Source organism: Bos mutus, chromosome 18, assembly GCF_027580195.1.
Source record: "Bos mutus isolate GX-2022 chromosome 18, NWIPB_WYAK_1.1, whole genome shotgun sequence".
Taxonomy (NCBI): Eukaryota; Metazoa; Chordata; class Mammalia; order Artiodactyla; family Bovidae; genus Bos; species Bos mutus.
This window is the reverse complement of record NC_091634.1, coordinates 29,905,856-29,930,913: the sequence shown is the minus strand read 5'-3', so window position 1 is coordinate 29,930,913 and position 25,058 is coordinate 29,905,856. Positions and strand designations below refer to the sequence as shown.

The window sequence follows — 25,058 nt, the reverse complement described above, 5'->3', positions numbered from 1 at the left end:
CTGCAAACAATTTGCAAATCTAGAATCTCCTTGACTAATGAAATAAGAAGTAGAAATCACATCAAATCTTGCCATGTTTACAGCAGAGAGACTAATGCCCTTCAGGCAATAATTCTACAGCCACCTTTAGGTATCAAGCTCTGTACCCAACCATACTACAATAAAACTGTGGTGGAAAGGGAAAGACAGCTGAAAGATTACATTGCCTTACAAAGTTGAACTAATCTCTTTTAATGCTTTTCTTGATATCAATATTCATAAAGCCATACTGTCCCCAAAGGGTTTATCAACCTCTTAAAAAAAATAAATGAAGTTGTTTGCATATTGACCCTGTAAGCATCCCCGCTTGGTTTCCTCAGCACTTCATGAATATCAAAGCCAACAACAACAACAAAGAGTAAAATAAAAATAGACTCACTTATTCCTATGCACCAAATGAGCCCGTGTCTCAAAATAAAGGTGGCGTTATTATTTCTTGTTTGTTCTTCAACAGAAAGGCATTATTAAGATTAGGGGGAAATACTTGTGCTCTGCAATACAAAAGCCATTTGTTTTCCATTTCTACTTCTCTGAACACACAGGAACCTTGGTACGAACCTCTGTTGTCTCTGACTGTGAAATTTGGATTGTGAATGATTTCAGGGGGTAGGCTGAAGATAAATCTTGGTCCATTGGCTGTGTCATCCTTGTCATCTGCACTAATTGTAACAATTGGCTGAAAGAGAAAGGTGGCCCATAAATAAATCATGCTGACATTGACACATCATTTATTTAAAAATTCCTGTCTGGCTAAGAAGCCTGATTTTAGAGAACTTAGCTTCTGAGCTAAACCAGGGCTCTGAAGCCTTCTTGGGCAGTTGGGAAGTTTCTCCAAGGGATGCTCTCAAAAGCAAACTCTGGTCCTAAATGATTGCTCCTAGCCAGGGCAGGGCAGCATTACCTGGTTGGAATGCGGCTTGGTCTGGTCACTCTCACAGATGAAGCCTTCATAGGGGGCAGCAAACTTGGGAGCATTGTCATTAACGTCAAGGACCCTAATGGCCACAGGGACTTTGGCTTCCTGATGCCGGTTGTCTGGAAGGAGAGAATTCAGATGGTAAACATGTGCAAGGGAAGAATCCATGTTGCTCCAAGGTTACTCTCAGGAAAGAGTGAGGTCCAGCTTCACTCAGGCCCTGCAGGCAAATGCACTGTTGGCACTAAAGTCACCTAAACCCCGAAGCATGCCAAGTCCAACGTGCAGGTGATGTCCTAGAATAAAGGCTATCATTAGACCGGTAGGAAATAACACCACTTTTCCCTTTCTGCTGAGGTTTAATTCCAAAAGCTTATAGTGTAGCCTGGCTCCCCAGAGTGTAGTCCAACAACAGCAGTTCTCAAAGGAGGGTTCCAGGACAGCATCAAACGATATGGGAATTTGTTAGAAATGAAAATTCTCAAACCCAACCCAAGACCTGAGTTAGAAGCTCTGAGGGTGGGGTCCAGAGATCTTTGTTACAACAAGCCCTTCATGATAATCCACTGCATGATCAAGTTTGAGAATCTCTGGTCCTCGACTGTTTGCGACCCCATGGACTGTAGCCGCCAGGCTCCTTGTTCATTAAACTGTCAGGAAAGAATACTGGAGTGGGTTGCCATTCCCTTTTCCAGGGAATCTTCCTGACCCAGGGATCGATCCTGAGTCTCTTGCACTGCAGACAGATTCTTTACAATCTAAGCTACCAGGGAAGCCCCCATAGGTAAACAAAAACCCATAAATCTTGGCTTTAAGGATTCTGCTGCTCTGGGTTTAAACAAAACTGAGGATAAAGTGGGGAATCTTTTGGTGGTGGTGAAGAGTTTCAAGCTGCTACAGGCTATCAGCTCATGTGCCAAGCCTGTACCCAGTTCTGCCAAAGAAAATGAAAACAACTCTATTTGCTTACATGTCTTTCTAGATAGATGACCAAAAATAAATTTTAAAGATTGAAAAATATATTTGACTGAAAAAAAAAAAAAGCTTGTTCTATCTCAGCTATCTACTATTTTCCAGAATATACAGAGTCTGAAGGAATACTATTTGGCAAAGTAGAATCAAAACCCTTAGGATAATACTTACGGATTTCTGCTGCAAAAACTGATATGTTGAGCCAGGCAGTTTCTTCTCTATCCAAAGGTTTTGTAGTTTTAATAAAACCATCCTCTGGATTAATAGTGAAAAACCTGTCCAGGTCAGTATGACGATCGATTGAATACCTAAGCAGAATGCAAATGAGGCAATTAGACTGAGACATTCCAAGCAGCTTAATATTGGAATATTTTCTCCATGCTATATTTAAAGCAACTTTTTCAATGACTTGCTTGAGCTAGATTTTCTTTTTAATCAAATTTACTTTTCAAACTCCGTACATGAATCTTTTATAGAAATCATTTTGCCACATTGGAATTCTTTATTCAGGACAATGAATGAAAGAGCTGTTTAGCATATTTGATTGAGAAACAGAATAACATGCTGCATATTTGATTGAGAAATGGAATAACAGGCTGCATATTTCTTCATATTTACTACAATCATCCACCATCTGAATATTTATGAACCTGCATTTGGGAAGCGGGTTTACCTTGCTCCCAAACTACTCAAATAGTCACAAGTGTATGGAACTTCTGCCAGATTTTTGCATATGAAATATTAAATACTTTTAAGTTTACCTAAAGTTATCATCAAAGATCATTCACAGTCTAGAAAAAAATCAGTTTTCTCCATACTTAAAGGAAAATGATAACTACAGTTTGAGTAAATGTATTCAATGTATTTGGTTTTAGCGGTTCTCCAGGTAGCTTGGTTCTGAATTCCTTTGTGAAATATGTAAAGCAGGCTTGGCCATTCATTTGTAGAGCATCCTCCCCACACTTTAATGACCCCCTACTAAGCCTAACACCATAGTTGGAAGGTTTCAGCTACTCCAGTCCACTAGAAAATTTGCTTTTTTCTAAAATAAGACAGAGTAATTTCTAGAATATTACAGGGCAAGGTGAGGTAGAATATGGTCAAGAGGAATGGTCTTTACTGAGGTGTCATAAGGTAAAATAACTTGCCCAGGATAATGTACTAGAGCTGCTGAGCTGCTAAGTCGCTTCAGTCGCGTCCAACTCTGTGCAACCCCATGGACTGCAGCCCACCAGGCTTCTCCATCCATGGGATTCTCCAGGCAAGAACACTGTAGTGGGTTGCCATTTCTTTCTCCAATGCATGAAAGTGGAAAGTGAAAGTGAAGTCACTCAGTCATGTCCAACTCTTAGTGACCCCATGGACTGCAGCCTACCAGGCTCCTCCATCCATGGGATTTTCCAGGCAACAGTACTGGAGTGGGGTGCCATTGCCTTCTCCCAATGTACTAGAGACTCAGCTCTAATAAGTGTTGACAGTTGTCCATTGACTTCCATGGGGGACTGGATCCAGGATCCCTGAGGATACCAAAACCCATGGATGCTCAAGTCTCTTATATAAAATGGTGTAATATGTGCATATAACCAACACATATCTTCCTGTACACTTTAAATTATCTCTAGATTACTTAAATACTTAATATAATGTAAATGCTATGTAAGTAGTTGCTGGTGTTCCACAAATCAAGTTATGCTTTTTGGAACCTTTCTGGGCTTTTTTCCTGCAAAATATTTTGGATCTGCAGTTGATTGAATCCATCAATATGGAACCCATCAATGCAGAATCCATGGCTAAAGACGGCCAGCTGTACATATGTCTAAAGGCATTCACTGAGAGCCATACAACCAAATAATATTACAAAGAGATAGCAAAGACCCTGGGTGTCACAGAGTTTAATCTCTTCAATTTATAAATGATGGGATTTGCAAATGACCTATCTCCTGGTTTCTGGGGAGCCAATATTAGAACCTGGATCTTCCAGTTCTAGATCATGTTATTTCCAAGAAAGAGGAAATAAGTATGGAGCAGCACTTCATAAAACATAAAACATGAGCTCATCCATGATACCGTTGACTTCACAGCTCCCTATGGGAATGGAATGATGAGTCCCCTTCCCCGGTGATAAAACAGAAGATAAACTACCACACACCTCATAAATGTCAGTAGAAGCTCAGTGATTGAGCTGACTGAACCCTAAGTAGAGCTCTATGTGAAAAAAAGAGAAAAAAATAACATATTTTCCCTGACTCCAGGGAGTTTACTATCTACTTGACATGACAAGACAGGCTCATGGGAAGAAAGATAATTAACAAAGTGTTATTCTATACAAGTGGAGCACATGGATTTTGGTTTTGTAAAGTCCTAGGTACAAGTTCATGTCCCCACTGTATATACATCAAGTGATATTGGAGAAGCCACTTAAGTTCTTTAAATCTCAGCTTACTTATCATTTAAACTAGAATATTAATAGTTCCCAACTCTCAGGTCTTCTGTGAGGATGACATGAAACAACAGATGTTGAAGATGTACAACCCAGTGCCTCACACAGTCAACAGAACAACAAATACAGCTGCTATGATTTTTGCTGTTGTCACCGCTAATGCGCACTGGGTAGACCATGGAAGCTCTCGAATGTCAGTCTACAGAGTATGACTTTCATCCAGTGAAAAAATCACGAAGGGCTTTCCATCAGAGGAAAAACAGACTGAATCAGACCATCAGGATGATGAACACGATACGGGGGGCAAGGTGGGCTGAGCTAGTGAGAGTGGGGGAAGGAGCAGTGGAAACTTAAGGAGTTGATGTACTTTTTAAGGAATATGAGGTGATAAAAGAGTTCGGTGTAGGAGTGACAGAGGGAATGAAAGGCCATGTGATAAAGACAGAACCAGTAAGATTGAGTTGATATTTGGGGATCTGTGGGAAGCTGGGAGAGTCCTAGAGAATTTTTAGCATGAGTGTCACAGAGAGGGAGGCACTGGGAAATACTAAAACAAAGTCAACTTAGCAGGAAGGAGAGACTTAAATTCTACTAGGGCTACGCTGCCATGCCAGGGAGGAAAGATTCAAGTCTATCATAGGTTTCACAAAGTTACGAGAAGAGCTGATCTTCTTCTTCTTCTTTTTAAAGTATGTCACAAGAAGCATAGGCTCAAAAATATCTTTCTAATGAATGAGCGAGGGAAGGGAAAAGGAAGTGGGTAAAAATGCACAGCAGATAGCAGAAAAAGTACAGAATTAGAGTCAGGGAGAAAGATCAGTCTAGAGGTAGAAAATCTGGAGCATTAACTCAATTTAAACAGCAGAATGGAATGAAACTATAAATAAATGGACACAGGGAGAAAGAAAACCTGAGGTCAAAGGTTGAGTCTCAGGGAGTCCCCAGTGACTGGGCTGGGATGGAAAACTAGCAAAGACACCACGTATGTCTGAGGCATGAAGAGGTTACTGGCAATGAAGCTAAGACGAAAGAATATTTTAGGAAGGCAATGGTAAAGAAAGGGTCTCTAATGCTACAGAGTCTGAGAAGAAAGATTTGCAAAAATTTCTAAGCAGCTAAGAGTTTGGGTGACACTATAAGGCCCTACCTGTATGTCCAAGGACACAAATGCCCTTAAAGGTAAAAATAAGCACTCAGGAAAGTAGGCAGTCTGGCTAGAAAGCTTACCGAATAAAAAACTTTAAAAGTTTTTCTATGCATTGTTTGGTAGTTCTAACAACTAGGACCTGAGTGGTTGAGGGAAGTTGGTTCAAGGGCAGTAATGAGCATCTTTGGATAATTATAGACATGAAAAATGCCTTCATTCATTCATTTCATTCAAATGAAAATATGACCCAAATAACCAATCACAGATGTGGATCCCCAGAAATAATGAGGTGCCAAGGAAATGAACGGTTGTTCATGTGTTTTTACGTCACCACTTCTAAAATGCTACTGCTGCTAAGTCGCTTCAGGTGTGTCCAACTCCGTGCGACCCTGTAGCCCACCAGGCTCCCCCATCCCTGGGATTCTCCAGGCAAGAACACTGGAGTGGGTTGCCATTTCCTTTTCCAATGCATGAAAGTGGAAAGTGAAAGTGAAGTCGCTCAGTCGTGCCTGACTCTTAGCGACCCCATAGACTGCAGCCTACCAGGCTCCTCTGTCCATGGGATTTTCCAGGCAAGAGTACTGGAGTGGGATGCCATTGCCTTCTCCGAAAATGCTGCTAATGTACCTCAATATCCTAGGGCAGAGCTAATTAGTTTAAAATTAACACCATGAAAATTTTTGAGTAGTTTAAAGGTGCTATCAAGCTCCTCAGATCAGATCAGTCGCTCAGTCGTGTCCGACTCTTTGCGACCCCATGAATTGCAGCACCCCAGGCCTCCCTGTCCAACACCAACTCCCGGAGTTCACTGAGACTCACGTCCATCAAGTCAGTGATGCCATCCAGCCATCTCATCCTCTGTCGTCCCCTTCTCCTCCTGCCCCCAATCCCTCCCAGCATCAGAGTCTTTTCCAATGAGTCAACTCTTCGCATGAGGTGGCCAAAGTACTGGAGTTTCAGCTTTAGCATCATTCCTTCCAAAGAAATCCCAGGGCTGATCTCCTTCAGAATGGACTGGTTGGATCTCCTTGCAGTCCAAGGGACTCTCAAGAGTCTTCTCCAACACCACAGTTCAAAAGTATCAATTCTTCGGCGCTCAGCCTTCTTCACAGTCCAACTCTCACATGCATACATGACCACTGGAAAAACCATAGCCTTGACTAGACGGACCTTTGTTGGCAAAGTAACATCTCTGCTTTTCAATATGCTATCTAGGTTGGTCATAACTTTCCTTCCAAGGAGTAAGCGTCTTTTAATTTCATGGCTGCAGTCACCATCTGCAGTGATTTTGGAAACCAAAAAAGTAAAGTCTGACACTGTTTCCACTGTTTCCCCATCTATTTCCTATGAAGTGGTGGGACCAGATGCCATGATCTTCGTTCTCTGAATGTTGAGCTTTAAGCCAACTTTTTCACTCTCCACTTTTACTTTCATCAAGAGGCTTTTTAGTTCCTCTTCACTTTCTGCCATAAGGGTGGTGTCATCTGCATATCTGAGGTTATTGATATTTCTCCCGGCAATCTTGATTCCAGCTTGTGCCTCTTCCAGTCCAGCGTTTCTCATGATGTACTCTGCATATAAGTTAAATAAGCAGGGTGACAATATACAGGCTTGACATACTCCTTTTCCTATTTGGAACCAGTCTGTTGTTCCATGTCCAGTTCTAACTGTTGCTTCCTGACCTGCATACAGATTTCTCAAGAGGCAGGTCAAGTGGTCTGGTATTCCCATCTCTTTCAGATTTTCCCACAGTTTATTGTGATCCACACAGTCAAAGGCTTTGGCATAGTCAATAAAGCAGAAATAGATGTTTTTCTGGAACTCTCTTGCTTTTTCCATGATCCAGCGGATGTTGGCAATTTGATCTCTGGTTCCTCTTCCTTTTCTAAAACCAGCTTGAACATCAGGAAGTTCACGGTTCACATATTACTGAAGCCTGGCTTGGAGAATTTTGAGCATTACTTTACTAGCATGTGAGATGAGTGCAATTGTGCGGTAGTTTGAGCATTCTTTGGCATTGCCTTTCTTTGGGATTGGAATGAACACTGACCTTTTCCAGTCGTTACGTAATGTATCTTCTTGCATACAGAGCACAGTACTCAAACTTTCCTGGGAAATCTTTCCATTAGTGCCTGCTCAGCCAGAGTAAACCACTCAAGGCAGATACGGATTAAAACCCAGTCTCCAATACTGACTGGTCATGTAACTTTGAGCAATTCACGTCAGTACTTTGAGCTCCAGTATTTCCATCTATTGGATCCTAAAGTGATCACTGTCTCAAGGTTGTTTGAGGACTAACTTCTATAACTTAGCGCAGGGTTGTCTGGAGCCAAGAAAACTGTCTTCGTTTCTCTGCCTTTAAAAACTGTCTGCCTTTAAAGACTTAAAGGCAACTGAACAACATTTACATTTGGACTTCCTTCTGCTCTGTCAGCATTTTTTTTTTTTTGGTATAAATAGAAAAACTCCACTGTCTGTGATTTTTTTTTTTCATATTCAGATATATTTACTTTTCTTCCCAGCTTTATTGAGATATGATTAATAATAATGAAAAATCTGTATTTAATGTCTAACAACATGATGTTTCAAAATAAGTATACCTTGTGTAATGATTACCATGATCAAACTAATTAACATATTCGTTGCCTCCTCGCATAGTTACTATTCTTGTGTGTGTTTTGCCTGTGTGTGGGGGCAAGAACACTTAAGATCTACTCTCTTTGTAAATGTCAAGTCCACAATACATTATTATTAACTATAGTTACCATGCTGGTCAATATCCCCCCCCATTTCCCCTATTCTCTAGATCCTGGCAACCACTGTTCTACTCTGTTTCTATCAATTAGACTTTTTTAGATGCCACAAAGGAGTAACATGCTATATCTTATGTCTTTCTGAGTCCAGCTTATTTCATTTAGCAGTTGTTGTTGTTGTTTAGTTGCTAAATTGTGTTCAACTCTTTGCTACCCCATGGACTGCAGCATGCCAGGCTTCCTTATCCTTCACTATCTCCTGGAGTTTTCTCAAACTCATGTCCATTGAGTTAGTGATGCAATCTAACCATCTCATCCTCTGCCACCTCCTCCTTTTGCCTTCAATCTTTCCCAGCGTCAGGGTCTTTTTCAGTGAGTCATTTATTTGCATCAGATGGCCAAAGTATTGGAGCTTCAGCTTCAGCATCAGTCCTTCCAATGAATAGTCAGGGTTGATTTCCTTTAGGACTGACTGGTTTGATCTCCTTGCTGTCCAAGGGACTCTCAAGACTTCTCCAGCACCACAATTTGAAAGCATCAATTCTTCAGCATTCAGCCTTCTTTATGGTCCTGCTCTCACATCCATACAGGACTACTGGAAAAACCAAAGCTTTGACTATATAGACCTTTGTCATTTAGCATAGTATTTATTCATCATTTAGCATCAGATCAGATCAGATCAGTCGCTCAGTCGTGTCCGACTCTTTGCAACCCCATGAATTGGAGCACGCCAGGCCTCCCTGTCCATCACCAACTCCCGGAGTTCACCCAAACTCACGTCCATCAAGTCAGTGATGCCATCCAGCCATCTCATCCTCTGTCATCCCCTTCTCCTCTTGCCCCCAATCCCTCCCAGCATCAGAGTCTTTTCCAATGAGTCAACTCTTCGCATGAGGTGGCCAAAGTACTGGAGTTTATCCCCAAAATACACATATGTTATCACCATTGGCAGAATTTTCTTTCTTCAGGCTAAATAATATTCTATTATATAGATATATCATGATTTCTTTGTCCATTCATCTGTCGATGGAAATTTAGATTACTTCCATAGCCTGTCTATCATGAATAACACTGCAGTGAACATGGGAGTTCAGGTATCTGTTCAAGATACAGCTGTTATGGAAAGCAGTATAGAGGTTCCTCAAAATGCAGACGGTGGCTTGTTCTGTGGGCTGTAACTTATCAACCCATGACCTAGACAGACATATCCCTGGCCCTCTTTGAGTATGCCAATGGCAACACAGTGTAAGCTGTCACTGTGATGCAGCATGGTAAGAGCTGTGAGGTAGAAGCTGCATCCGATCTGTCTTAGGGTGCCTGGGAGAACTCCTAGAGGACATGACACCTAAGTGGAGATGGGAAAAATGAGTACCATGTTGCAAGCTGGAAAGGATGAGGGAGAGAGCTCCAACCAGGAGGAAGAACATACAAAAGTCAGGAACTAGAAAAGGACAGGAAATAGCCTAGTCTAGCTGCAACTAAGAGTCTGGTGAGAAGGGAGAGGAAGAACGCAGAGAGACCAGCAGTAACTGAGGGGTGGGGCTTGAAGAAGAGCTTAAGCTGAGTGAGAGACTTGAGATTATTTTGGATTATGAGACAATGAGAAACAATTTGATCAGTGACTTTTTTGTTGTTGTTGTTTAACTGAAGCACGATATGATGTTTGGATCTTGCTACAGGATGATGGAAAGGTAGGTGGTAGTCTGGGGGTAGGGAGACCATGAGCAGGCAGAGGGAGGAATCTAAGCAAGAACAGAATTAGGGGAGTGGCCACGGAAGTACAAACACCTGCTAGAATCCAGGGCAGGTTTCAGACAACTTTCCATTCCTGCCCTATATAGACATGCCTTGACTGTATAACTCAAGCTTCCTTCTGGTCAGCTTCTTTCTCAACACTGTCTCATCTTCATCATCAGTCTCATTGGTTATTAGCTCAGGTTGGGGAGACAGGGGAGGCAGGGTTCTGTTTTCTAGTTTTCTTTTCTAAGTCACAAAAATGTATTCATGATAAGAAAAGCACTTTAAATTTGAGGGTCACTTTATTGTCTCTTCAAAATGTTCAGCAGTTAGATAGACAGGGCTTGCTTTCTGAGCCCCCTGATCACTGTCTGGGTTCTTTGGTTAAGTCACTTTGTCCTGCAGAACCCTGTTTTTGTCTCAGCTTAAGGAATAATAATTCCTATAAAATAATGTTGACAGGATAAATTAATTTATGTATCTGATTCCCCTTAGTGAAGTAACGGGAACATAGAAAGGTATTCAATAAATTAGAATTACAGTTATTATTTTACAACCATTATTTATACTTCACCACAATTCTCTGAGACAGACAGGTGAAGATAAGGGTTATATTACCTAGTATAACCAGGAAATCTGCTCCAGAAATTATGGAGCCTGAATGAGTCTATCCAAATAACTGGAGTAGAATTTTCATGTCTCCTAAGTCTTCATCTTGTTTACATTTAATGATATCTTGGACCCTTCTTGAGACTGAAGGATGTGGCTCCTGTAGGGCTTTCCTAAAACCTCTTGCCTCTAGAATTCCCCATCCAGACTTTAAAAATAAGTTTATCTGTACCTTATTGGGCTGTTGGCAGCATCAGGGTCTTTGGCATGCACTCTCCCCACCACAGTGCCAGGGGCTGCATTTTCTTGGACTTCGTGGATATAACTTGGGGCCAAGAACATAGGGGGCTCATCAGCATCTTCTACTGCAATCTTGACTGTCACGGTGTCCTTGAAAGGCCCATTGCTGATGAACTTTGGGTCAATGTGCACGTTGGCTGCCTCTACCTTCAAGCTGTATGCTCTTTTGGTTTCAAAATCTACAGGCTGGCAAAAAAGAAGAGAAGATTGACAACCAATTCCTTGAAAGAATAATGGAAAAGAAAGACCTGATTGTTTTTATAGGGCAGCGTGAATAGTTGTTCAAAGACAGAAAATCAGTGTCTATTCAATATCCAATTACCTGAGCCATTTGGTCAGAAAATCAGACAAATCAATTGTTAAAACTTGGAATGTGTTTAATGGGTAATTCTAGGAGCAGGGCAGACTCCGAAGGACCCCATCATCTAAAATGAACCACATTATCTGAACACACTAAGGCTTCCCAATTCAGTCACTAAAATCACTTAAGGAAAGGAATTAAAACATTACAAAAATAAATGTTGTAGCCCATTATGAAAAGTACTAAGAATCTTGGTAATAAAAATACTCAATGAATTTTAGAGAAAAAAGCAATGTCTTGTTAGATGACTCTCCCCTCTACCCACACACACTCTGGCTTAATCATATTAACAGTCTCATTTTTAAACTTTTTGACCACAGAGCATTTCTCAAAGTCTAGAAACCTTACCAGCAGTGGTCCATAATCTGACTTAACAGATTATGGACCAACTTAACATGGTTTATGGGTAATTTGAGTGGGTGGGTTTTTTGAATGACATTATCCTCATTACTGATACTATTATCCTTTTTCCAATTCTTTCATTCTCAAACACATCAAGGACATCTCAGTACTAATTTTTAACATACCTGTTATGCTTCCTACTCAGTACTAATTTTTAACATACCGGTTATGCTTCCTAATCTCCCTTTTGAAAGATTACGATAGAACTCTCTAGCTAGAATGGAATGACATCACTTTGTTTGGACTGAATTCATTTTTTTAGGTTACTTCCTATTTATGGCAAGTGATATAGGACAGTGTGAGTACTTCCCAGTTACAAGAATGTATATTTGTACAGAAGTCCATTGAGAGAAAAACAATTATAAATAATATAGGTTTTACACACATGTGAAAAAAAAATGAAGTAACATTTGAATGGCTGTCATTATTAAGAAACTGATAGTAAGCACTCCCACATTCTGAAGGAGGGGTGGTTCTGTGAATCAGTCAGCAACGGGTGCAAAGTAAAATCACAGAGGAGAAACAAGCCTTCCTGCCCGGAAACCGAACTTTCTAATTAGCACTCTGAATGACGCTGAACTCCCAAATGTTTGCAAAGAGTTGGGTCTTTTAAGGCTAGCATCTGCCTGCCATGTTGCTGTCATCCGCCTAGTTTTATTTTGAATGGGCATGTAATCATAGGGCTTAGTCCTAACCTAATTCTACAGAATTCTAACTGAGGATGGTTCCAGTTTCAGGAAGGTTAGAAGCATTCAACACCCTTGAAACTTTTCTCGCCAGATTCAGAGAACACTCCCTTTTCTTGAAGCAAAATCTGTCCCCAGCTGTTCCAGGTTCCCCAGCAGTCTCTTTGTCCTTCACTGGGTTACTGAACAGCAGGAAGGAAGGGTATTTATAGGCTGAAGGTGTGAGACTGCTGCAATCCTTCAAAAATCTCTGTGATTATTAGACAAAATAAAAAACCTGAATATGATAGTTCTGAGACCAGGCAAGAAGAAATTTTCTTCTCTCAGGTAATCTATCGATTCACCTGGTAACAGAATGTTTTGAACTTGACTTAGGTACACGCCTAAGGACCCAGAGCACTGTTTCCACTGGAAAACCTTGTTAATGTTAAAGTTGGTATAGTATAGTTTGACTGGTACCTGCTGAATCTAGAGCAATTCTCCCCAGATCTTTGCAAATGCTTGTCTGGAATGCCCTTTCTAGTTTGGTGAAACTTTACTGTCGTCTGGTGGTCATCCCAGGCTTATGAAATCCTCCCCATCTCCCCCAGACAGATTGGTCTGGCCCCTTAATTGCCCATCTGCAGTCCCTTGTCCCCCACCCCTGCTGGGTGAGGAGCATCCCAAAGAACTATACGCAGTTGCGTTGATCTTTGCTGACCTCTGCCTCCCCAGCAACCAGGAATGACTATACCAAGTGATAGTATGCACCAATCACTGTGGCTGAAAGGAAAGCAGAGTTGATGGATGGACAACATTTAAGCATCTGCCTCTAATTTATTCCCTGCCTCCTTCCAAAAGAGATTTAAGGTAGTTTCCCTATCCATGTTATGAGTAGTTGAAATGAAGCTATATGAAGCAACATACTACATAAGCCATAAAAATCTCAATACTCCCGAGTTTACTAATCCCACCTCTAAAAATCCTGCCTGAGGGATTAATTCAACATAAAACCAAAACACACAGTATTCAAAAATGCATGATGTTGTTTAGACATCATTGAGGGGTTATATCTAATCCTGGGAAACATACACACAAAACACCAAATCCAACTGTGAGATTTTATTAAGGAAATAATGGTCCATCAATAGGATGGGATGTTATGTAGTCATTAAAAATGATTATGTATATTATATAACAGCATGTAAGACATTTATGATGTGCTATTAAGTTAACACATCTGATTACTCAATGACTGCAACTGTGTTAAATGTTACACATCCACATCTATATATATGTGGACAGAGAACATAAAGAAATAATCAGGCATGCATGAGTGCATGCTAAGTCACTTCAGTTGTGTCTGACTCTGTGACCCCATGGACTGTAGACTACCAGATTCCTTTGTCCAGGGGATTCTCCAGGCAAGAATACTGGAGAGGGTTTCCATTCCTCCTCCAGGGGATCTTCCAAACCCAGGATTGAACCCACGTCTCCTGTGGCTTCTGCATTGTAGGCACTCTGTTTTTTTTTTTTAACCACTGAGCCACTGGGGAAGCCATAATCAGGCATAAAAGTGGCTTTACTAAAATTGTTATTTTAAAAATATTTAAAATGCCTTCTAATACTGCTCTCTCACTGCTTTACAAGGAGTTTATTTGTTTGAAAGCGAATACCTCAGAGACCATGAAGAGATCTCTCAGTGATAACTGGGAATCCCATTCAGTCAAAGCTGTTGCAGCATCGGATTTTCCTAAGTCCACCAAGCCACCTACAGGTCTCATTTTTACTTTGCACTGGTTCTTCTTCAGCTAGTCACACAGAGACCATCTCAATATGCTGAAGGCAGCTCCTCCGTTTCTCTCTCTTTTTTATAAGCCTGACACTCTGTCTCACACAGGGTATTCAAGAAATATTTATTATTTTCTAAGCTATTCAGTACAAGAAAGTGAAAGTGTTAGTCACTCAGGTCCAACTCTTTGTGACCCCATAGGCTAGAGCCCTTCAGGCTTCTTTTCTGTCCATGAAATTCTCCAGGCAAGAATACTGGAGTGGGTAGCCTTTCCCTTCTCTAGTGGAACTTCCCAACCTAGGCATTGAACCCGGGGTCTCCTGCACTGCAGGCAGATTCTTTACCGTCTAAGCCACCAGGGAAGCCCATTCAATACATGAATAACTCCTAAGTAACTCTTGAATTCTTTTTTTTTTTTTCTTTTAAATTTTATTTTATTTTTAAATTTTACATAATTGTATTAGTTTTGCCAAATATCAAAATGAATCCACCACAGGCATACATGTGTTCCCCATCCTGAACCCTCCTCCCTCCTCCCTCCCCATACCATCCCTCTGGGTCGTCCCAGTGCACCAGCCCCAAGCATCCAGTATCGTGCATCGAACCTGGACTGGCAACTCGTTTCTTACATGATATTCTACATGTTTCAATGTCACTCTCCCAAATCTTCCCACCCTCTCCCTCTCCCACAGAGTCCATAAGACTGTTCTATACATCAGTGTCTCTTTTGCTATCTCGTATACCAGGTTATTGATACCATCTTTCTAAATTCCATATATATGCGTTAGTATACTGTATTTATGTTTTTCCTTCTGGCTTACTTCACTCTGTATAATAGGCTCCAGTTTCATCCACCTCATTAGAACTGATTCAAATGTATTCTTTTTAATGGCTGAGTAATACTCCATTGTGTATATGTACCATAGCTTTCTTACCCCAATGTTCATCGCAGCACTGTTTATAAACTCTTGAATTCTTTACGTTTATCTCTTCTGCCTTCTTCCAGTCTTTGTAATTTCTCTCTTGAATTCTAGCAAGATTTTTTCAACTGGTCCCACTGTATCCATCTCAAAACCCTCAAGACTGAACTCACTCAAGTTTCTTAAATGTGTCCTGTTTTCATCAAGACCAGTCCTTCAGGCACTAGTGTTCTCTGACCCTTCTCTCCTTATCCACTTGATAAATTCCTACTCACCTAGGAAGACGTAGCTCTAGAACTGCTCCCTGTAAGTGGTCATCCATGACCCATATTCATAGACACTATCATGCGTTATCACAGTTGCTTCTCAACCAGGAAGTGATTTTGCTGTGCCTCACCCCAGGGAATATTAGGCTTTGTCTGGAGCTATATTTTGTCATCACAGCTGGTGGGGCTGGGTGTGTGCTTTCTGACATCAAGTAAGGAGAGGTCAGGATGTTGCTAAACACCATACAATGCACAGAACTGCCCCCTACATCAAAGAAGTCTCTGTCCTGAAATGTTAAAAATCTCAAGGGTCAGAAACACCCTCTCTATTTTAATTGTCTTTTTTGCTTAACTGTCCTGTTAAATTCTGATCTCGCTATGACCAGAACTCTGTTTCTTCAATTTTAGATGCCCAGCCTCTCACAAAGGGCCTGCCTGACAAATAATAAAAACTCAATCACTCTTGGTAGAAAAATAAGTTGAATGAATTAAGAAACAAGTGAAAAAAAACAACTATATTAGAGAATATTTTTAAAAGGCAAAAATAGTTTGGTGGGTCTCTCGACATCTTTTTATATTATTAAATAATATATAATGCTTCCATCAATTTACTCTATTAAATTCACCTCTCAATATTTTTTTTTCCTCCTGGACAGTTAGAACTTTATGCTATAAGTTTAAGGAAATGTTCTTTTACAAATGAAAGAACATCCTACTCTGTTTTCAACCTAAACATCAGTGCTTTATGGAAGATTATTCCTTTGCCTGAAATAAACACATTGAATTGGGGGGAAATGTGCAAATTAATCATATGCAGAGAGCTCATTTGCAATGTGTTAGTCCCATGGGGTGACTTAAATGTTTCAGATTTTAGAGACACAGTGTGTGTTCATACCCTGAATACACTGAAAACAGGTGACAACCTTAGCATAACCAACTACCAATTACTTGAACAGCCAAGGATGCGGGCAGGAATCGTTGATGTCACTGCTCGTATGTCAGTGTCAGGCAGGAGGGATAGTCATATTAATTAACAAAGCAAGTTGACAGCTCTATGCTACAGGCCAATTCACACAGCTACTTTTCCAGAGGAGAAACCAGAGGGAGTGATTATCCCAGCCCCTTGTGGCTGGTGATTAGGCTTCGGAGACTATACCATTCATCATCACTAATGTTGATTTTTCCATATATCCAAAGTTTACCCCAACTTCCATACTCTTTCATGACAGAGTCACTCCTACTTTCTTTGTTTTTGGGTCCCCTCATATTTCTCCCAAACCCAACAACGTTGCTTTCATATGTTGTGAAAAGTGGGCTTCTGAGAACACATCTCTCCCTGCTCCCTTTACTAAAAGATTCCTCCCAGGAATCTCCCTCCCATCCCACCCTTGCCTCCTCTCCAGCAGCTAAACTCTTTATTGGTTCTTGAAATTAATTTTTTCATCAGTGTTCAAGTCCAATCTTTCCTATCATACCAAGGAGCTTAATCTTCAGGCTACAAAATCAAGTTGAAAATGAATGTTTGATTAAAACCAAGGTAATTCCATCATCCAATTCAGATTTGATACTCCTTATACTTTAATGATGGAGAGAGATTGATTTCTCAAGTGGTAAATCGGTGTGGGGGGGTGGTAATCGTTTTACTAGAATATACACTGAAAGCAAAACCAATCTGGCTCTCTTTTATAAAACCTTTTGGTCCAGCTATTTCCAAAATGCCTTAAGTGGAAAGATGTTTTAGAATACATTAATTTTGAATTCCATGTCTTTAAATTGCTAGCTGTGTGATTACAACAGGATTAAATTATTTAACCTGTCTGAGCCCCAGCCTCCTCCTAATTAAACTAAGGTATCATTGCCCACAGGGATACTACCATCTATTTTATATGATTTTCATCATATACCAAACAAAGGTTAGTATGAGTCACAGGCTGTCTCTGGCCAATATTTAGAATTGAATAAATTAAAAAAACAAAATAAGAATAAACAATAAGCTCATCTTTGTAGTGAATTAATCCCAGGAACACATTTTTAGCAACAATTTAGCTGACTATGAGGGAAGATCCATTATTTTTGTTTCTCAGGCTCAGTTCTGAGAGAAAATTGAGCAGAGGGTTTGGTTCACGTTTCATAGAAGGCCTAATAATGTAACAGACCTTGGATGTTTGAGATGGGAAAAGTTCTGGAGAATCTATATTAATAGACTCAGCTTGGCAGATCCAACGAGGAAACCTCATGCATGCTGAGGGCTGCTCCAAAATCTAGATTTATCTAAACATCTTTCTTTCCCTGAGGAAACTGTGCCAAGGCATAAAAGAACTAATCAGTAATCTCAGGGCAAGTATTATCACCCCCTCTCTTTCTTCCAGTTTTACTGAGATATAATTGACATACAGTACTGTATAAGCTTAAGATATACAGTATAAAATCTGACTTTCATACATCATGAAATCATTACCACAGTAAGTTTAGTGAACATTCATCATCTCATATAGATACAAAAGAAAAAGCAAAAATTTCTTTTTGATGAAAACTCTTAAGGATTTACTCACTGAACAACTTTCATATATAACATTCAGCAGTATTAATTATATCCCTAATACTTATTCATCTTATAAATGGGAGTTTTTCCCTTTTGACTGCCTTCATCCAACTTCCCCTTTACCCATCCTCCACCTCTGATAACCATACATCTGATCTCTTTGTCCATGAGTCTGTTTTTTGGTTTGTTTTTGAAGAATAATTGACCTACAGTACCATGCTAGTTCCTGGTGTACAACACAGTGATTTGATATTTGTATACATTTCAAAATGGCAAGTCTGATTGTCATCTGTCACAATAGCAAGATATTACATTATTATTGACTATAGTCCCCAAGTTGTATAAAAACTATCAATCTCAGGTAGGCATCATCAGTCCCTTCTGCCAGCTCCCTCTGAAATATAGTTCTGTTCTCTCCCAAAAGCTCAAAGCTCAGCTGCAAAGTCTGAAGTCCAGCCCTCAGTTGTCCATATTCTCAGTTTTTAGCCTTCAACTCTTTGTTTCCTGCAGCGTTGTCCTGGCAAAGCAGGCCACACTGCTGCCACATCTGACTCCTCACCCTAACTCACCTTTTTCAGTTTCACCACGCCCTCCTGTGTTTCATAGTCCGTTGTGATTTCAAACAATTCCATCCCATCTCCATCAACAATATTGTACGTGACTAAGCCATTTTCTCCAATGTCTGGATCTTTAGCCTTCACTCTTCCCACTTCCTCCCCTGGGACAGCTGCTTCTGACACAGACATCTGGTATACGCCTAGAAGAAGAAGATATCTATTTTTATTTTCCCTTTTATTTGGCAGCTGTAAGACTTTAGATTTCATTGAATCCCAATAAATTTCTCAAAGGGTTTGACACTGAGCTTCCTATTGATTGAAAACATGAAAAGAAGTGAATGGATGCAAGGAAGATCCCACACAGCTTGCTTGTCAAAGAAATGTTTTCTGTAAAGAATGATGAAATAATATCAGGGTCCAGGGTGGTAGGGTGGGGGCATGTGCCACACGTGAGAAAGGAAAACAATGCCCAGTTACATTTCCCATGAGGAACTGATGGAGGCCCATGCATATCTTCACACATTCAAAAAAAATCAAAACCTCTCTTTACGTCTTTGGAATGGCCCAGAGTTCATTCTCAGGCTCACATATGGCACTCCCAGGTGCCCAGAAAGAGGATGTCTTCTCTGTTTAAAAGCCTTCTGTAGCTCCATATTTATTTTAAAGTCAAATGCAAATTTTGTCTTTCAAGGTCATGACCCTTCCAGCTCTATATTTGACTCTCTTCTTACTTTACCTCCTTCACCATTTGATGAATGAATATCTTATATGGAAAGGTTTCTCACAGTATGACATTTCCATATAGATTTAATATGTATTGGGAACCTACTATATGCTGAGCACTGTCCTAGCCTTTGGGAACTCAGTAGTAAATGAAAGAGTCAAGATTCTTCCCTCCTTCTACAGAGAAAAAAAAATCAGATGTATACATACTCTGATATCATTGCTAAGAAGGAGAAAAATACAGTAAGGGACAAAGGATAATGAAAGTGTATAAGTGTGACTGTGTATAAGTGTATGTTGTGTGTGAGTGTGTTCATGTGAGTGTGTGTGAATATCTCCTGAAAGGACTGGGCCGGATAAATCATGTAAATATCTGGGGATGAAAGTACAAACAAAGCAAACAGCAAATTGCAAAAACCCTAAAGTGAAAACAGTGAATATATACAGAAGAGTAAGACCACAGGTGTGATTGCAGCCTTCTGGTAGGAAATCAGTGTAAATGGGCTGGGGCCTAACTGTGCACAAAGGGCACTGCAGGAGCCGGAAAAGATGTCCGAGTTTCTTTAAAAACGTGTAGGAAGTCGCTGAAAGGTTTCATTAAAGAAATAAGACTTGAGATCATCTCAATTGTATCATCAGAATTAAAAAAATATTCTCTGCGAAACAACGTAGAGAAGCAAGGGTTGGATATCTCTGCCTCTGTCACCGCCAAACCTAGTAGTTTGGGACAAGCTACTTAAGCAATTTAAGCTTTAGTTTCTCCTTACGTGGATTTTATCAATTTTCATACTCTGTGTACATTTATCTATATTGTTTGGCTGTGACTGCTTTCTGTTCAGACCCATATTCAACTTAAACACACCATGTCCTCCATGATAAAGCACAAGTAGGAGATGGGAGTCTCTGTAGATAATTACCAATTTACATCAAGGTTTAGAAAAACTTGCTCTCAGGTAATTTTCTCTAAATCTCATTCAAGTCCACAGCTATAAAACTGGTTATCTTCACAGCAGTGATGTACCTTCACTCTATGCCGGCAGGTGAGCAAGGACATTGATCACCGCCTGCTAATAGCCCCGCATGGTCCTTTCCATCCAGCATCCATACCAGACAGTTTCAGAGTGTGGATAATGGAGCATGCAGCTTCTTAGAGTGCTCTATGAGGCTTAAGCTTATTGGGGATGCTGAATCTTGTGCCTGACCAAGCAAAGTAATCTTCATCTCTTTGGGGACTTTATGAGAATTGGCTGTCACCCTGTAATCCTCCACCTTAATGTCTCCCTTCCAGAGATTGTTGTCTTTGAATTCCTTTGAGTGACCATGGTCCTTTCTGGGACCATACTTGGTGGCCTTCCCTGTTTTCTCATTTGTAAAAAGTGCCATCTCTCTGGCAATAAACTCATAGGCTCTACCAGCTAATCTAATAAAGAAGCTTTCATGCTGAACTCCCCATGATCTATCAGCACCAGCATCATTATGGTTATACTGTACCTCTGTCTATACCTGCACTATACACATAACCAGATTTGTGTTCAAAATCTGGCTATGCTGTAATTCTTCAGGCAACTTACAGCACCTTCCATGGAACCCAGTTTTATCTGTGAAATAGAGGCTCTCATAGAGATTTGCAATAGTAGTAACTATTCATTGAAAGGTTGTAGTTGTTGTAATTATGATTGTTAATAATGACCTTTCAAATTATTTTTCTTTTATTTCCTGCTGCAATCCTATTAATTTTGTAGGACCATAATCACCTAGATTATAACAATGGCTAACCTTTGTTGAGAGCTTATGCCAGACATCATTGTAAGATTCTACAGTAGCTCATGTAGTTCTAACAATATCCAACTAATTTAAATGTTTTTTTAAAAATATTTATTTGTCTATTTTGCTCTGCTGGGTCTTAGCTGCAGCACGCAAGATCTTGGCACATGGACTCTCTAGCTGTGGCTCGGGCTCAGTAGTTGCAGCACGTGGGCCCAGTTTCCCCAGAGCATGTAGGATCCTAATGCCCCGACCAGGGATTGAACCTGTGTCTCCTGCACTGCAAGACAAATTCTTAATCACTGGACCACCGGGGGAGTCCCAGTATCCTATTAACTGAATCTTGTGGAAGATTTTATTTTGCAAAAATAGTCCAAACAGTATCTCCCAACCCATATGCTTCTCTTTCAAAGAGGCTTTAACAGTCCTTCCCTTGAAAGGTGGGGTCTGTAAGAACTCCACTTAAATTTGAGCAGTCTTATGACTACAGTGGAAATGATGCTATGTGATTTCTGAAGCTCGGTTACAACAGGCAATACAGTTTCTACTTGGTGTCCTTGGGGCTCTTCTCACTTTCAGAACCCATCCAAGCCACTCCTTGGAGAGGCTGACACGAACGGGAAGCAACAGCTGACATTAACTTGCCAGCCTCGTGACTGAACCAGCTTGGAAGTGGATCTTCTAGCCTCAGTCAAACTCTGCCAACTGATGCTGTGAAACAGAAACAAGCTGCCTCTTTCAGGTTTTGCCCACATTTCAGACTCATGACAAAATAAACAATTATTATTGTTTTAAAGCACAAGATCCGAAGTAGTTTGTTAGGTAGCAATAGAGAACTGATCCAGCTACGATTACATATTCAGGTTAGAAATGAGAACACTGAGGCAGAAAAGTTAATTAATTACTACATCACATTATGAGTGCCTAGCAAAATGGATTTTTCTCTTTCCAGGGTTGTGAAACATTCCATGCCTTTCTCCCACTTTCTCCCACTACCTCTCCTCCACTTAAGATTTCTGTTGTTATTACTGCTGTCTTCTGTGTTTTGTTTTTTTTTATCAAGAATGTTATAAAGAGCCTCCGTTACTCTAGATTCCTTCTGGAAAGTTGAGTATAGCAGGGATGGGTCAGAGAAGAGAGTTGGCTGTGGCACCATTGGAAAGTGAAAACCAAGCCCACTGACTTACTCTGCGGAAACTTTGGTGGGTTGTCGTTGACGTCGGTCAGTGTGATCGTCACTTTGGTTGTCCCTGAGAGTCCACCCATGTGTCCACCCATGTCCTTGGCCTGGATCACCACATGGTACTCCTCCTTGGCTTCCCTATCCATGTTGGGAAGGGCAGTTCTGATGATACCTGGACAGGCGAGCAGGGAACACCACAGATCTTCATTAATTACATTATAACAAGAAAGGTCTAGGCACAGGAAGCAGAGATGAATAAAACAGCAGCTGTCCGCACAGAAGAGTCACTCCAACATATTTATCATCAAAAATAGCCATACTTGGAGCATCATATAGACATATTTTCCAGCAAACTGCCATCGTTATTAATGTAGCATTAAAATTTTATGTTTTATATGTTGTACTATAAATGCAAATTATAATCTCATCCTTCTCAGGTATAACAATTAAAGATGCTAAAGACTGATACATTTGAGGACCCACTACATGAGCATCCATAGCATAAACCCATGCTTCTGGACTGTCAGCAGAATCCTTTGACTATCAGTGCCTGCATATAATTCTTAGAAACATTACTCTGGTCTATTTTAAGTTAAAAGTAAATGGCAATACACTAAAATGTTAATATTAGCTTTTTAAGTGTATAACAAATGGGTTAGAAATATACACAATGCTTATGTCAACTCTAGTTGTTTACTATCACCTATCACTGACAAGGATACATTAATAATTAAATTCTACATGATCTCTGTATATTAGTGCATTACTTGTGTGGAAACCATGTTCCCTTAAAATCTTTTGGGAACACGTGCAAGCTTTTTCTGTCTGTAGATGTAGCAACATTTACACTGGAAATCTAAGAGAGTGTCGTGGAAGCTTTAAGCCCTTATCCTTTTCTGACCCCGATGTTTGTATTTTTTTCAGCAATATTCTTCAACTCGCTGAGCCTCGTTTTTCTTGTCTGTTAAATAATTTGGTAGGTTCAAATTTGTCCTTCCTAACATGAGTCCTTGAGATAACGAATATTGCAACTAGAGTCCCTCCAGCAATTTTAGTATCTCAAAAACTTAGATGCAATTCCACATTTATCCTTGGCAAAATTAATTGGTAAATGCCTTTGATGAAATCATAGCAAGTAGCCCCCTAAATTGTGATCCAAAGCATAGTGTCTACAAACAAATGATCACATAGGTAAGTGGAAATTATATTCGGTAAGCAGGCAAAATATCTGATTGGCAGGCTATGCAATATAATATTATACACACACACACACATATATGCATATATTTGATAAATTTCAACTGTATTAATATAAGTGGATTTTTTGTAAATATTTTGCAAACATATGGGGGTATATTGTGGAAAAAAGAAGGGAGTTTGAGGTATAATACTGTGGACTGACAGTTTCATAGGATTTTAGTGTTTATTCTAATAAAAGGATCCTAGAATCAAATTTGGTACACATGGAGTGAAATATTTGGTGTAGGTTTTGGCTGGCATATTCGTTCACTCTTTTTGTTTGCTATTTGTTTTCTGTAAGGATTTGCAGAACCTCCTTTTTGGATGTTAATGCCTGTTGGGAACCTCGAAGCTCAGCAGAAGAGGTGGGGATGTGCCACCTCCCAGACATACCTGAGCCTCATCAGTTCCCACCCCCACCACCCCCAACCCTGCACAGAGGTCTTCAAGCTTTGAGAGCTGCCAGTTTTTAAAAGTCCTCAAGTCCTATGGTCTCTTAATTTGGATCCACAGTTGAATTTTATGATAAAACATATTTGAAGATACATTTTTAAGTTGAAGTTGAGTTTTAAGAACTGATATCAAGAGGAAAGTTGCAGTCTAGGATTATATTTATTGCTGTGACATGGCACAATACAAACAAAAGCAGTCACAAGTATAATTCATTGGGTGCTAACTACAGGCTAGGCCATGTGCAGTATGTGACATGCTGCAATACAAATAAAAGCAGTCATAAGCATAGTTCATTGAATGCTAACTACAGGCCAGGCAATGCACAGTGTCTACACTGCACAATAGTCTTGTTAGGTGGCCCATTTTATATTTTAGAAAACTGAGACTCAAAAAGGTTTCAGCCAGCAGGCCTGGACTCCTTATTTACAATGTGTCACAAATCACAACGCCATTCCATGGTACCTGTCTGTGCTTCTACTGAAAAGTAGGGTTGTCCTTCCAGGATGCTGTACACTAACTTGGCACTGTTTCCATAGGTGGGGTCATCTGCGTCTGAAGCTGTCACCTGGATCACTGACGTTCCTTAAAAGTGAAATATTCATTAGAGACAATCCCTCCGCTTTTCAAATTATATGCTAGTTTGCAAATTTTGTCTTAAGATTAAAAACTAACGAGAGCCCCAATATGCTTTGATTTTCCAGACTGAGATGCAAAAGTAATTTCCCTTCCTCCCCCCTCCCTTTTTAATCCCCATAGTTTAAAAATGAACTTTCTATATTCATAGTGCATCCTGCTATGCTTAGTAGTTAAAATAATAATGTGAACATTATTGCAAAAACATTCTAAGGCCCATGCAACTGGAATGTTCAGTATATGAAATAATTAAATAAAAATCTTCCCAAAGAGTATAATAAAGGATAATTAATGATGAATTGCTTTTCATGAAAGGACAGAGTGCAGTCTTCCATCTGTAGCAGAGCAATAAATACATCATTTTATTGTTGCTTTGCATGTAATAAAATGGCTGCTAATACTACATTTTAATTAATTTATGGCCATAAATATTGTACAGAATGTTGTTCCCTACTGGCATGAAAATTGCATCTTCCCACCTGCAATGGGTCTAGTAGTCACACAACAGAAATCACCAGTAGACATCTGGTGAGATCTAAGGCCAGCAATTGCGAGCCACAGTGGAAAGAAACCAGGGAATTGAAAGAAGCGGGGATTCTGTTTTTCGTAGGAAAACCCTTTATTCCTTTACGGTTCAGAATGGGG

The 25,058-nt window shown here is 40.1% G+C and overlaps 1 protein-coding gene across 1 annotated transcript in view; it reads right to left on the bottom strand.

The window, feature by feature from the left end:
* CDH11 (cadherin 11) overlaps window positions 1-25,058 on the bottom strand; it is a 158,663-nt gene that overhangs the window by 19,266 nt on the left and 114,339 nt on the right. The window contains exons 5-11 of the mRNA XM_070388319.1: window positions 24,243-24,362; window positions 22,093-22,260; window positions 18,431-18,618; window positions 10,846-11,099; window positions 2,099-2,235; window positions 941-1,074; window positions 598-715 (exon numbers count right to left, since the gene is read on the bottom strand). Of these exons, the coding sequence (XP_070244420.1) occupies window positions 598-715; window positions 941-1,074; window positions 2,099-2,235; window positions 10,846-11,099; window positions 18,431-18,618; window positions 22,093-22,260; window positions 24,243-24,362 (1,119 nt within the window). The remainder of the gene's footprint in view (window positions 1-597; window positions 716-940; window positions 1,075-2,098; window positions 2,236-10,845; window positions 11,100-18,430; window positions 18,619-22,092; window positions 22,261-24,242; window positions 24,363-25,058) is intronic.